This window comes from Glossina fuscipes, unplaced genomic scaffold (assembly GCF_014805625.2).
Source record: "Glossina fuscipes isolate IAEA_lab_2018 unplaced genomic scaffold, Yale_Gfus_2 142, whole genome shotgun sequence".
In the NCBI taxonomy this organism is placed as follows: domain Eukaryota; kingdom Metazoa; phylum Arthropoda; class Insecta; order Diptera; family Glossinidae; genus Glossina; species Glossina fuscipes.
The window spans coordinates 156721-171666 of record NW_023998485.1 but is presented as its reverse complement, the minus strand read 5'-3'; the positions used below and the strand labels follow the sequence as shown (position 1 = coordinate 171666).

Here is a 14946-nt window from a genome sequence, read left to right as displayed (position 1 = left end):
TTCGAAATGCTTAACCAAAAATCTTTTTAGTTCAGCTTGTACCACTAAACCTTGCAGTAAGATGAAATCAATATTAAATAAGCTAAAGTAATTTTATATGAACTTACCTCCTTAACTGGGACTTGCATTTGTTTCTGGCTCGGGGAATATCGTACAGGGTGTGCTATGGTTCTATGAAAATTTTCAACTTTTTCTTCTTGATGCTATTGACCATATATGTAAGTATTTGAATTTAAATATTTCGCGACAAAAGCACGAGATATGAAACACTGTGTGTTTGCCGTACTCTACAAACCGCAATTAACCAAACTAATACCTTCTACAAACAGCTAATAATCAAACCAATACCGTCTACAAACCTCTTATATAAACACAAATACCGTCTACAAATCTCTTATATCCCCACCTGCACGTATTATGATCCAAGTACCCTCTACAAACCTCTAATAACAAAAATTACATGGATTATGATAATTATGCTAAAAATGAAATAGTATTGGAAGTAGAAGGAAAAGTTGGAAGCAATTTTAGAGTACACTCGACTAACTGGCGTGGCTATATAAGATTACAAATTTATATGTCTATACGCATATATGTGTGTATAAGGGGATATATATTGTTGGAGTTGTATTTTCTATTTTGTTTAAGTTTAGTGTTAGTTTTTAAAACAACTTTTTTTATGTTGCCCTGTGCCTGCTATAATAGAATTTTCATGCTTTTCCTCTGGCAACATACCATGTACTTATAACATTTACCATTATGGTCCGTGTCTCCACTCAAATAAGAAATACGCTTTTGCACTTCAGTAAAAACTTCTGACGCTATGTGTCGCTGTCGATACTTACAAAATTTAACCAAAGATGTCACGGTAGAGGCGTTACTCAATAAGAATGATGAACTTCGAATTTCACAACTTAAGAGTGTAATTAAATGAGCGACCACTTGTTAGAATGTACCCAACAACATTTTACAACTGAGCCGCTGACTGTTAATCAACATAAATATTAATCTTTTCCCATGCGTATGCGCGCGCGTGACCGAAAACAGGATTTGGTCTACATATCACCTCTATAATCGGGAAAGAAAATATAAAGTATATGTGGTGAAATGTGAACATAATATAATAATATTTGAAAAATTCAGTAACTTTTTAATTACGAAATTATCAAAGGCGTTAATCTTAATTCGGTTATTAACAGACGCTTATCCCAAGTCTCATAAACATTATAAATTGGGAATATATCCGATCCAGAATTGCTTTTTACACCTAAATTAGATCAGCTAAAATTTTCACTATTCTGGAAATACAAGCCAGTAGCAGTTTCAAAATTATTTAAGTACTTATTTGCTTGTATTTTCCTGTTCTGTATTCAGCTACTACTGTATGGATTCAGCAAAATTAAACGATACTTGAAATAACCATTGACCCCAAAACATGTCATTAAATGGTCATCTAATGGTTTTTATGGCTGAATTATTATGGAATCGCTGCTGATATTAAGAATAAAAAAAAAAAAAAAAACTTATTGATGCATGTTACAACATCATTCGATTTGAATGAATGATATAGGGTGTCTTACAATTCACGGGGGGCAATGCGGAATAATCATTAAACTCGTCAAATATGAAGGGATTATTTTAAAAATGTGGGAAAACTGGATCATTTAGCTTTCTTAAAAATGTAGAGTTACAGGTTAGTTATATTCATTCCGTTATTTCGCTTGCGATTTCCAAGGTAGTAAAGATCGCGTACAGCATTTAACGAAATACTCGAAACACACGAAAGCTCGACTTGTGCTGACGCCGCATAGGCTGCTTCAAAATGAAATGGTAAACGGTGGCAAATGGAAACTTCAACAGCAACTAAAAGCAAAAAATGAAAAATGAATAAAAACGTTAAGTCGGCCCAAGATCGGCAATTACCTTACGCAAGATACGACTTCACCTGATAACAGATAACCAAATTGGTATATTTTTCCAAAGTCATAACGTCTGTAAGGGCTGTGGAACAGCACTCAGTTGAATAGCGTACAATAATCAAGTTTAAAGTTTCAAAAGCAGCTTTCATTCCAATTCGCAGCGATTATTCGGTTATTAATTTGCTGAATAACAAAAGAAGAAGAAAAAGAAAAGTCTTATTTGCTCACTCTTTAAAATTTTGCAATTACAAAGGCACATTTTTGGTAGGTGTCGTCATATGGAAGCGACGTTACCGGATTATGGTAAATCCTTTTTTCTTATCAATAGATCATATTAGTCTTCATCGGTCTTCGTCATAAAGTTGATTATTTTTAAATTTAAAGGTATTTAGAAATGTTTAAGACTGTTTAAAAGGTTTTATATGGTTTCTATTTTTTCAAAGTGGTCAGAAGTGTTTAAGACTGTTTAAGACTGTTTAACATGCATAACATCCTTAACATACATTAGCACAAAATTAACTAAAAAGACTCCACGACTACTGAAAAGCGTGGCCAGCCTCCACAATTGAAACACGTCACCGAATATCGTGGACAGAAAAAATTTAAAATTTTTATAAAACAAAAATTAACATAATATATTGATGCATCTACAATCACTTAAACTTATAGAAAAATAATAAAAAAAGAAAGCAATCAACTTGTAAGATGTGTACATTTATTGCGGTGTTAATAGCTATGACATTATAACACTAGATGGTTCTATACATAAATAAGTAAATGAAGAAGAAAAAAGAAAAAGAAAAGGGAACGGAAAAAATGCATCCAAGTAAGATGTAAAGTTGTATCTAACTAGCAAAGGCACAAACCAAACTGTTTTACAGAGCTCAGTTAAGACTCAAAGTAAGTGTACAATCGATTGGATCCAATATATATTTTGATCACAACTCATGCAAGTGTCCCGTTTGTAGATGGTATTTTGATCACAACTCATGCATGTGTGCCGTTTGTAGATGGTATTTTGATCATAACTCATGCCGGTGTGCTTGTTTTTGTATGGCCGTATCCTTAAAACTTTATGTTAAAATTTAATATGGTCACGTAAGTGAAAGTAAACCGCATAAGAATTTAAAAATTTTAGGACTCCACCTGAGCTAATAAATGATCCTTTTGACTGCTTAGAATATGTAAAATCTAGATAGCCCATTATCTGCTTGGGTAAATTTGCGCTGAAACAAGGATATATAATAAAAAAATGTATATCTCAAGTAACTGGATATTGTAGTGTATGCATAGAGTATCGTGCTTACACACAAAATAAAAGGAAAGCTAAACAAAACAAAAGGCATGCTCGGGAAAAGGCTGAGTTTCGTTTTCGCTGAAAGCATGCAATTAATAACTGCTGGTCTAGTTCATACCCTTAGATTTGCGATAGCTCCCATTCCTAAGGTAATAATTTAAGTAATTTCAGATCAATTTCGCTAATATCTGTATTCATAAATATTATCAACCTCATGGTTAAGAAAAGTCTAATGGATTTCTTGAGAATTGGGAACATAATTCCAGCTCATTCTTTTGCTCTTCGAAAAGCGTAAAATCTACGAACGTGTCTGCCAATGGACTATGGTTAATCTAAGTGTGATAGTGCCTCGCGCATTGACAAGAATAAATTTAATGATAAATTAGAAATTCGGTAAAGGGATTAGTTTGTAAACATCATGTAGATTTGTCCAAATGACTCGCGGCTGATTTACATAGTTCATAACAAAATTTATGTTGACTAAGTCGTCTGAACGAAAAACTTTTTCAAAAAATAAATGAAGTTTGTACCGTTCGGTAAGACCTGTGTGTAAATGAAAGCTCTTATCAACTTTATATGTGAGAGGAACGTTTGTGACAAGCCTTTCTCCTGTAAATGTAAGGATATATATATTTGTAATAATCTATTTAATTTAATTTACTAAGGAATTCGTGATCAATCATGTATAAATTAAGACTACTCTTTAGCGGCTTAAGTAGCTCGTGATGTCACGTAAATTTCGCCAGGTTGAGCTGAGTTGACAAGCACCTTTAAGGATCTATAATGGAACTGGGAGAAGCTTCAATAAATATAAGGAAATCCGTAGACAGCATAATTTCCATAATAATAATTTGCAGCTGATTCTGTTAAAGGACCTATACTAAAACTAGTGCATCGTGTACCTTTAAAATAGATCTTAAAGGCATGAGAGGTGAATTCAAAGGAATTTTTGGAAGTTGGCCTGCCTCTTACAAATGCGTCCCGATAAAGAAATTAAGATCCGTTGAAATAGTTTGCATAAGTTTGTAGAGCATAAAGTTTATCAATGCTTGTAGGAAAGTGAGTAAGAGCCCTTAAAGTAGTTTCCATTTACATGTCTGTTATGGCTTTTATAAAATGCGAGATTAGATACAGATTTTCAATGTATAAAGAATATAGAATACTAGAAAAAGATTACAATGACGCTGTAGAGCTCTGTACAATTTTCAAGAATGCAAGACGGAGACTCGTATGTACCCAGTATGTACCTTATCGTGAGGGGTAATTTTTCTAGGTTTGAGTGCTACACAATCATTTATTTGGTGGGAATAAACGCGGGAAGGATAAAATTAAGAGAAATTTATATAAAGAAAAAAGAATTTAACAAAAAAGTATGAAATTACAAGATTGTCGGTCGTTTTATAAGCATCATAGGGCACAAACTAATCAAATGAGAGAGCTTTGTTCTAACGTTGAGAAATTTATGGAGTCACCTTGGATTAAGAGAATTAAATTTACCTTAAGAAAGAGTGTTAATCGTAAACAAGTAGTTGCGATAAATATTGCAACCGAATAGAGAAAATTTGTTTTCAACAACAGAATAAATTATAATCGGAGACAGAATGATTTTTTTCTTGAAATTTTCATGTACGCCCCCCTCCCCTTCCGAACGTTCTCCTTTATACTTTTCTTTCAGTTATTTTATGAACCTGTGCTTTTTATAAACAATAATATTTGAGTTTAGAAAAAGTATAAAAGTGCTTTTTTAACCGATAATTAAGTGGACAGTAATATATTCAATATCCAAAGTAACTGAAAAGTGACAAAAATGGGATGAGAAAACCAACTGAATTTATCAAGAGAAGCTACAATTTTGAGGGAGGAAATATTCTTGTGAAGAATTATCTGCACAATCGTCATGCAATCATTTCCTTCCATCATCATATTACCCAAAGGTCTCCTGGGGACCCCTATGAAGGGGAATAAATCTGAAATCCACAAATGTGTTATGAACAAATAGGTATTTAATAACGCAGACCGAGTTTTTCTGCGTGCTTTTATCATAAGTCGTAATATCAGTTTATCAATTTATTTGTATCAATTTCCACTGAATGATTAACCAAACCATGTGGTGACCTTCGGAAAGGAATTCACTATAATTTATAGATTAAAAAATGTGATTCAAATTTTGTTTTTAAATATCTTCCGGTGGTATACATGGCTCTTTTTCTTCAGGATCATTACCACCACCTCCCAATATCCAATCAAGAATATTCATACCTCTAATTAATTCATTAATAATCGGCTTAGCGTACTGATTAGTTATTTCAGCTAAATTGTCAGTATTTTCATTAACAGCCAGAGTAACCCATTCCTCTACAAATTCATTCAATTTCTTGTTAATGATTTTATTATCTGATAAGCCGCTGATGTCTGATTCCACATCATCCAATTGGGCGTATAAACTCAGTTCTTTTAACTGAGCCGTACCACTCAGACTTATTGAATAACGTATGGTACCCCAAACGGTCGCGTTATGAACAGCAAACGTAGCATCGCCGGCTCGGTGTACAGCCAATCTATTAAAGCCCGCTTTCAAAGCATAATCCGTCTTAAAATGGATTTTGGACCAGGTAAATTTAAATTTTAATTTTTGACTAATTAAATTAAAATTCAGTTCATCAATATCGAAATCGTTTAAGCCGTCCAAGCGAAAATCCTTAATTTCGCCCTCAGCAAACAAAAAGCCTTTATTCAATTTTAACTCTTGATGCGAAGTTCTTAGCGGAGCTAATGGCGGTATACCCAGGCCAGGAAAACCGCAAGGCATTTGTTCCTTGGCAGCTTCGATTTGATCCTTAATTTGATCGGATATTGAGCGAACTTGATCTATTGAGATAAATTATTATGTTTTATATTGAAAAATTAAATTTTCGTATCTTATTAGATATCATTCAGTTACTAACTTTCGTTTTGTTCTTTTAGTAGGTCTTCCCCTGCTATGCAATTGATTAAAGCAAATAAGACTATAAAAAATTTCATTTTTCCAAGTTTCCTTTGTTTTACTTTGAGTGCTAAAAACGAACTAAATAATTTTTTTGAACAAACGAAAATTTTATACTACAAAAATATTAATGATTAAGTGTTCATTATCTGCTCTTTACCAACCGTTAAATTGATAACTTATTTACTTTGGTAAGCTAATCAATAAATAATTAATCTATAAAGGATTACCAACATTCCTTTACTATAATTTCTTATCGCAACAAATTATGATTTAATTGCTTAACAAAACAAAAATATATTTTGGAGATAACATTTTTTAATTAATTTAATAAAATAAATTTAAAATATGTGTAATAAATTTTTTTTAACTCTTTTTTTTTGTTCTTACGATAAAATTTAAATCAATTTTCCTCTTCCGGTATGCAAGGTTCTTTTTCACCTTCACCGCTTCCACCGATGGCGCCCACAACATCTGCCAGCGTAAACTTATCCAAGAAACGATTAATAATAGGCACAGCCAAACTTTCTACGTTTTCGGTGATCATATCTTCATTGGTGTTAACAAGTAATTCTGTTACCTCCGACAATAAAGCATTAATTTTGCGATTGATTAAACCCTTACCGAAGATACCTTGAATATCCGAATACGCATCACCGATGTGAGTGCGTATTTCTAAACCTTTGATTTTCATTTTACCCGTTGACAAACTCAATGAGTATTTTAAAACGCCCCATATTTGCATATCTTTGATAGCGAAATTAGCATGACCAGCCCCGATAAGATTAACCGTCAATCCGGCTTTTCTCAATCTCGCTTGAATATCGTACATGGTATCCATACTAATGTGGTTAAATATAAAACGAAAGTTAACTTTACTTGTCAAAGCATTAACTTTCATTTCAATAATTTCGAAATCATTTAAGCCCATCAAACGAAATTTGTCGACAGCTCCGTTCATACTTAAGCCCATAAAATTAATATTTATTTCCTTGTGAGACAGTTTTAAGGGTGCTAAAGGTGGAATGCCCATAGATGGGAAACCGCATGGCATTTGATCTCTTACACCTTCGATGACCTCAACGATTGCACTAGATATCGAACGTTCATCTACGATTTACATACATTTGAATTTGTTTTTCTTTTGCCTCTTCTTTTGAAATAGGTTAAGGAACTAATTCTAAATCGAAGGTAAACTCACCCGATGCATTGAGTTCCTTTTGGGAAGCGGCCAAAGCCAACCAAATCGATAAGACTATTAGCGCTTTCATGATTCCTTCTCAAAATTCTATTCTCAACTACAAAAGAAACGTTGGCCTAATGTTTACTTATTAAATTAAACGACACGCATTATCAGCAATTGCCTTTTTATAGAATAACAAAAGATAATCTTAACTGGTGCTACCGTAAAGTTGTTCTTTTTTCTCCTCTTTCTTATTACACTCCCACTATTGTCGTCCAATCGATATCATCCGATGTCAGGTGCTGTGAGCTGTTTTATCATTTTATTGCAATTATTTTCAAATCTTTTAAACTGCATTTACTAATTATTTATTAAATGTCTTATAAACTGAACTTTTCCTATTAGTTTCACTAATATTTCGTTACTAAATATACATCTATTCCTCAATTTACACTCGCTTTTCGACTGCAAATTAAAAAAAAAAAAAAAAAAAAAAAACGCAAAGATGTACATATGCATTTTATTATATAAAACAAAAAAGGAAATTAAATTATATAATTATGTAATGTATATACATACATAAGTAATTATTGTTCTGTCCATTTTTTTTAAATCGAAAGAGTTACCTTTTCATTTTATGAAATAGATGTTCTATTGTTGTATTCGTGTCCATTTTATAAATTAATTCAACTATGATTTTTATATTTACATTTATTTTATGGCTTTCGTGATTAAAGTGTTGCATTCATGTTTTATTTAAATTTTTTTTTTTTTTTTCTATTCAGCGAAAAAAGACAGTTTTCGGTTTATATGGCTTTACATATAAAAAATTTTCAATTTCGTTCTAAACGAAGTTATCAGGAACGTACAACGTGTTAAAAGAAGCTTGTGTTATACGGTAAAAGAAGAAAGACATACTCGCAGATGCTACGATTTTACTACGTCTTAGTTTCAGTAATTAAGATGGCGACCAAGTCCATAAAAGAAAAGATAGAAAACATATATTTCAATACGAATTGTATGATCTAAGAGAGTCGAATAAAATGAATTTATACAACACGGAGCGAATCATTGTGTCATGTGAAGGTCTACTGTAAATTAATAAGTTTATCCCTAAAAATTCATATGTTTAACCCGAAGCGTGGACGCTGAATAATACTCATATGTTTTGAAAAGGATAAAACTTTACTTCAAAAGTGAGCATTAAAAATTTTTACACCTCTCCTCTGATATCATTCACCAGCAATTTTCGAATAATTTTTTATTGGTATATAAGAATATTTCATTCAACGGGCAGTGAAACTTAGAAAAGGCCTTCTAAGGCTGCCGACCTATACAGAAAGGGGAAAGATTGACCACGTCTACATATTATAGTGTATCAAAACTTAATTTATCTTCAGTACCTCTATAACGCGTTGAAACAAGATTCAAAAACCCTATAAAATACATAAATTCTTGATCAATATCAAATATGGAATGCACCTAAACATGTCCGTCCGTTCGTTTTCAAAAGACATGTCTACAACGTCCACACGCCTATGCGACAAAAACTTTTATTTTGAAAATAGAAAAAATCAACCGCACCCAGTGCCTATTATATAACATGAAAATTTAGCTTTTTTACTTTTTCTCTTTGTAGAATATGGGTGTAAAAGATTTGGCTAGGACCGAATATTATTTTCTTACTTGTACACATTAGGCTCGCAAATCAGAAAATCAATTCATAGATCTGCCGACGATTACCAAAGATTTTTCTAATTTCCTTTCCTTGTTATGTTAAATATAGCCCTGACTTTTTTCCATGGTTTTTAGTTAAGAAGTCTAAACCAGATTTTAATATGTTCTTTAACTTCTTTCCTATGAAAAAGAATCGAAGCGTTAAATGGGAGCAAGGTTTTACCCGTTATTCCAAAAAAAAAAAAAAACATGTGTATATAAGTATGACATTTAATCGACGCAGTTACTGCATTGTACTGTTTTAACGCCACCGTTTCTTGATAAGATACTACTCACAGTTATGATAGCTTTCCTTATTTTCGATTTAAATAAGGCGTTAATAGTTCGAGACGCGAAAGCGAGAAAGAATTTAAAACGTAAATTATTGGTACTTTTAAATTTACTTATAAATATAAAAACTATTAAGTCGGAAGCATTTTGTTTTCAGTTTTAAAGACTTAAAAATTAACAATTTAAAAAAAACATGAAGTTTGTTTTTACATTCTTGGCCTTACTGGCTTTTGTCACCGCTTACGAAGTGGAATTGTTAAATGAAGATGAATTCAATCAACAGATGACGAACGAAAAAAGTAAATTCTAAGTATTTATCTCTTGTCTGCTTTTTTAATTAATTGGAAAAATCTTTCTAAGAAGACTCACCCAATGATTACGGTTGGATTTTAAATTCTCAAGCCAAAAAAGTATTTAAAAATATAATAAAACAAATGCCGTGCGGTTGGCCTGAGCATGGCATACCACCTTTGGCTCCCTATACCAATCCTAATTTAGAAGTTCGCATAACCGAAGCTGTAGTGGAGTAAGTATTTTGTCCTCATATATATTAAGGCGTGACGGTATTATTCAGTTTCAATTGAAGCTCTCTAATACAATTGCTGCGTTTTAAATTTGACGGCTTGGATGGTATGGAAATCAAGAAGCTAAAGGTCTCATTCACCTTTAACAAAAGAGTCAAATTCCATTTCCGTTTCAAGCAGCTAACTGCTACTGCTGTCACCATGAATACTGATACTTTCATCGACTTGCTGCAGCAATTAGGCTTATCAGTGCGCTACGAAGGTTCTGGCCCCTTGGATTTCACTGTGCACAATTTATCAATACAGGGATCTTTCAAATATAAAATGCCCATATTCTTTGGTTCGATAAAGATATACAATTTCAATGCTGTAGTAAATTTGGGCGGCGTCACGTCCGGCATTGGCGGCATTTTGGGTAATGGTGCCCTCAATGAATTAATAAACGATCAAATTGAGTTTTTAATACCAGCTTTTGTAAATGGTTATCAAGAGGAAATAAGTGACACAATTGAAAAATTGTTTGTACCGCAAGTTAATGAATTGCTGAAGGGTAAAAAACTGTGGAATGTGCTCGCTATGTTGGGAAGTTCAAATAACAAATGTAAGCCGACTCCAGCCCCATGGATCCTAAAGAATCGACAGACAATTATTTACTGAAAATATGAAAACTTTATCAAATAATAAAAAAACATAATTTAAAAATTTTAAACAGTTTTCGCTTTTCTTTTTTTACTACTTTGAAACCATTCCTCTATACGAGAAGGAAATTTCAAGAATAAAAGATAAAATATTTATTTAGTTACTTAAGACGCAGAGGTAATTTCAAGTAAAATTGAGACGGACATCTGTCTGAAATTTAGAAAACTTATTAATAAACTAATGAGAAAGTTATATTCCGTTATGACCGAATTCCTTATCCCCATCTCCATTACCTAAAAAAGGCAAAATTAGATAAAAGAATTACACACTCACGTTTTATTGTATGCAGTGGGTGCGGTTAACCTTTTCTATTTTCAAAATTAAAGTGTTTGTTGCATCGGCATATAGCCGTTGTAGACACGTCCTTTCAAGACTTTACACCACATCCAGATTCTTTTGCAAATTTGTAGGCGATATTTTCGATTTCGCTAACAGGAGAATTTTTACCACAAACGTTGTACACTTGAGCAGACGGACATAGCGATAGTGGAACATAGGTCAATTGAAACTGGTCAATAATTTGTATACTTTATGGAGTTTTCGAACTTTGTGTCTGCACGTTAGGGGTATTGAAAAAAAAAAAAAACAAAGTTTTGATGCACTATAATATTGAGCAGGCGTGGTCAATTTTTCCTATTTTTATACAGGTACTATACCGTACTGTACTGCATTCTCACAGAAAATATGCATTCAAATTTTCGTACCTGTTTGCTATATGTTTTGAGTAATGAGAAAAAACATTATTTTTTTTCTTTTGCAAAACAAAGGTGTCCTCACTTTATTGTAGGCGTGTCCCTCAACCGATTTTGCCTTTTTTGAATACCAACCTGCGTGCAAGAGCTTCTAATATTTCTGCCAAATTTGAAGTCAGTATATTCATTTTTGCGGCTAGGAGAATGTTTACAACAGACATTACACAAACAGGCATGTCCATCATGTCTATATCGTTTCATAACATGATGTTTATGAACAATGCAACACATTATGAGGTCTCTGAAGCTTTCTTCGGGACTTGGCAAACGTTTTGACAAATGACAATGAATATATCCGTCATACTTCGTTGACTGTAATAAAAATACGCTCGAATTTCTTCTAAAAATACTGGATTAACTCCAGATTATAAGTGAAACTAGTAGAAACTGTCCCTTGTCATTATCATTTTTTATTTCTTGATAACCACCGGTAAACTTTATGATGTGATTCTATTTTAAGCTGATCGTTAACGTAATCTGCAATAATAAAAACAAAAGTCGAATAACATGCGAATATCTTTCGATAAGATCATGACTCCGTGACCATAAATTAAAGAGTTTCACTAGACTTTCTTAAAGGGCAGCTATAAAATAACGTTTACTTTCAATAATAATATCAGTGGGTAAAAAGCAGCGCCAGTACCAATAAGTAAAATTATGCGTTTTCTAATAATTTTGGCATTCGCTACTGTAGTGGTAGGTAGTAAAGATTTGCTAACTTCCAAGGCCTATGATGTAGATCAACATGTTTTGGAACTCTTGGAAGGCAAGCAACGCATAGATTTACTTGAGGCTGACGATGATGGTGTAGTAGAAAGTAAGTGGAATTGATAAACGAATTATGGGTTAAAATCAATTTAACATATTTAAGCTTAAATCATCCTTAGTTGGCCCACGTTTCATATTGTCTTGGCAAATACGGCGGCTTTTACGCAAATTGGCCTTGCAAATGCCTTGCGGCTGGCCTGAATATGGAATACCACCATTAGCACCTTTAAAATTACGTGAAGGAGAATTACATTTTGAAAAGGGCCCTTTAAAGTAAGTATTATCATATTCACGTTACGTCACCTTTCCGAGAATATTTAAATAAGCAAACGTGTGTTAACTTTTCAGCACTACCGATAAAATCACTCGCTTTCGTATTGATGGTTTGGATAAATTTAAAATTAAAAAATTTAAACTTAATATGTTCACCTCAAAAATCACTTTTGACTTTTTGTTCCGCTATCTACAGGCTTCGGCTGACGATTATGAGACTGATACCATTTTAAACGCCTTGCGCGAATTAGGTTTATTTGTCAAATACGAAGGTAGCGGAGATATGAAGTTTGGCTTAAAAAATGTACGCATAGCGGGTGTCCTGAGGTATAACATGCCTATACTTTGGGGTTCTATTAAAATTACATCCTTGCGTACAGAAATTTCTTTAGAAAAATGCAATTCTGAGATTCATGGCTTATTGGGTAATGGTAGTATTAACAAATTCGTCAATCGTCAAGTGGAAAATTTGGTTGAAACATTGTTAAATGAGAACCAAGACACTCTAGCTGATTTGATTGAAGACAACTTAGTACCGATTGCTAATAAAATCTTGAAAGGTACTGATTTTTGGGCACTTATTGATTGGATATTCTCAAGTGACGAGAACGAAGACGATCCTATTGTTAGTGACTGCATACCACCAACTGATCCTTGGGCGTAAGGAAGCCCTTTTTTTAGCCTTCTCTTTTCGGCTTGGTATTATTTTATTTGTGATTTAAGCAAAATTTAAGAAATTCTATACAAGATTTAATGCTCTTTTTGAACTTTTTATTGTTGGAGTATATTAATTTTGATTTATTTTAAAATTTCTCTACTACAAGTTTGTTTTTATTTGTCCAAATGGTAACCACAAAAGCAATAAGCAAAAATTCAAAAACAAAATTTATTTCGTTTCAACTTTTTATTACTCATTAGCGTTCTAGTTAGGTAAGCGCTTCCTATTAGCAGCCGTTCAAAACAACCTACAGCTGCTATCTGCACAAGAGCTAAATACAATTTCTTCCTGTTTTTAATTGTGCAAGCGTCCTTTGTCGTTAAGGAATCTTAAGGAAAATAGAAGATAATTTTAAACTATTTCTACCGAGTCTTTGCACACCTATTAGGAAAATAATAGCTTTTGAAAAGAACTAATATCATATATATATCTATAAATATATATATATATATATATATATATAAATATAGCTCATAAAATATAACATCTCTAGAGATGTTACAAACAATACAAAAATGTTAGCAAAACTTCAATGTTTATTATTACGTGCAAAACGATAGACAGAAAGAAATCATGTCAACTGTAACTAAACGTAATTGTTTTTCACAACTGTAGACAGATTCATTAACATCGTTTTGTCTTATGTTCTACTTTTCATTTTGACAAATACTTTGATGTCCTCTGCTACTTTATATCGAATAAAAAAAAGTATTTGAGGGAAAGATAAGAAAGTTATGTTGCACTAATATGCGTTTTAGAGCGCGTAAAATGATGCCACATATACATTGCCTTCTCCTCTAATCAGTTTTAAACCTAATCTTACGACTTTACTTATCATGAACTGATGCCCAGTCACCTATGAGGGTCATGAAAATAATTGAAATGTTATCATTCATAGTTTATTCGAAGATTTCGAATTATTTCGAATCCTGTATAGTTAAATAATAAACAGTTAGTTTAAGCACAGCCATGAATACGCATGCAGAGAGAGAAATTCCTTACACTTTAAAGGATAAGAAAAAATTTGTTCGCCGATGAAAGTTCTGCATCAGCTTTGGTCCAGTTCAAAGTTCGTAACAAACAAACAAAGTGTGACCGTTCTAAAATGGTAAAGATAGTTTCCCGTCTAACTACCGATTAATGAATCCAGGTTCCATCTACTGTCATATCGCATGAAAAAATCCTTTCTACTTGGTCTGAACAGTGACAAAAAACGGTCTGAGTCATCAACAAGCAAAGGCGGCACATATGTCGCGCAGAGTTTTCTAATGCTTAAACGCTCATGTAATGCAATAGACATACTGTCTTCCGATATTTTTAAAATGTCAGTTATTTCACGCAACTCCGCTTTCCAATATTCCGAAAGGGCTTTTGTGGTTTTTTTTTTGTTTTCTGAAAAGTCCGCCGAATTTGTGCGGCTGGAAGGGTCAATATCGTTGGTATCCACATGATTTTGTTTAAAATTCCTAAACCACCTCTAAGCCAATGCTGACTGTGACCGTGTTTTTGTTTTATAAAAAAGCAACGTTTGTAATCAACACAGGAAATTCAGATATTTCCATTATTTTGGAAGTTACAAAAGTAGTCACCAAAAAAAATGTAACTCGTAACTACTTGTCAGCATGTCACGAAATTTAGCCAAGTTTCGTTTGAAGGTACTATATGGAAATCATGATAGGAGTGATACCGTATGTATGTCAGACAGCAGATTTACTATGTGATGTGTTAATTATATCTTAATCTATTTATATACTACGTATATATGTACAAAATTTTTCAAGCATATTTATAAATTTTTTTTTTCTTAAACATATGAATTTTTC

General features: G+C 32.7%; 5 protein-coding genes across 6 annotated transcripts in view; 3 read left to right on the top strand and 2 right to left on the bottom strand.

The window, feature by feature from the left end:
* The window catches only part of LOC119641043 (centaurin-gamma-1A), a 243715-nt gene that overhangs the window by 118956 nt on the left and 109813 nt on the right, over positions 1-14946 (top strand). The window lies entirely within an intron of this gene.
* Positions 5269-6315, bottom strand: LOC119641048. Its single transcript, XM_038039470.1, has 2 exons — positions 6162-6315; positions 5269-6084 (listed from the first exon to the last, which is right to left on the bottom strand). Exons 1-2 carry the CDS (start codon positions 6235-6237, stop codon positions 5390-5392), a joined length of 771 nt encoding a protein of 256 aa, XP_037895398.1. The 5' UTR covers positions 6238-6315; the 3' UTR covers positions 5269-5389.
* On the bottom strand, positions 6417-7600 carry LOC119641047. The gene is made up of 2 exons (XM_038039469.1): positions 7401-7600; positions 6417-7309 (listed from the first exon to the last, which is right to left on the bottom strand). The coding sequence occupies exons 1-2, from the start codon at positions 7468-7470 to the stop codon at positions 6603-6605; spliced, it is 777 nt and encodes a 258-aa protein (XP_037895397.1). The 5' UTR covers positions 7471-7600; the 3' UTR covers positions 6417-6602.
* LOC119641046 lies at positions 9327-10685 on the top strand. 2 transcript variants are annotated; one of them, XM_038039467.1, is made up of 3 exons: positions 9327-9688; positions 9750-9915; positions 9976-10685. In XM_038039467.1, the coding sequence occupies exons 1-3, from the start codon at positions 9583-9585 to the stop codon at positions 10568-10570; spliced, it is 867 nt and encodes a 288-aa protein (XP_037895395.1). In that variant the 5' UTR covers positions 9327-9582; the 3' UTR covers positions 10571-10685. The 2 variants fall into 2 exon arrangements, with proteins under 2 accessions (XP_037895395.1, XP_037895396.1); XM_038039468.1 differs by having other exon boundaries at positions 9344-9688; positions 9753-9915; positions 9976-10675.
* On the top strand, positions 11930-13179 carry LOC119641044. Its single transcript, XM_038039466.1, has 3 exons — positions 11930-12181; positions 12252-12405; positions 12481-13179. The coding sequence occupies exons 1-3, from the start codon at positions 12022-12024 to the stop codon at positions 13067-13069; spliced, it is 903 nt and encodes a 300-aa protein (XP_037895394.1). The 5' UTR covers positions 11930-12021; the 3' UTR covers positions 13070-13179.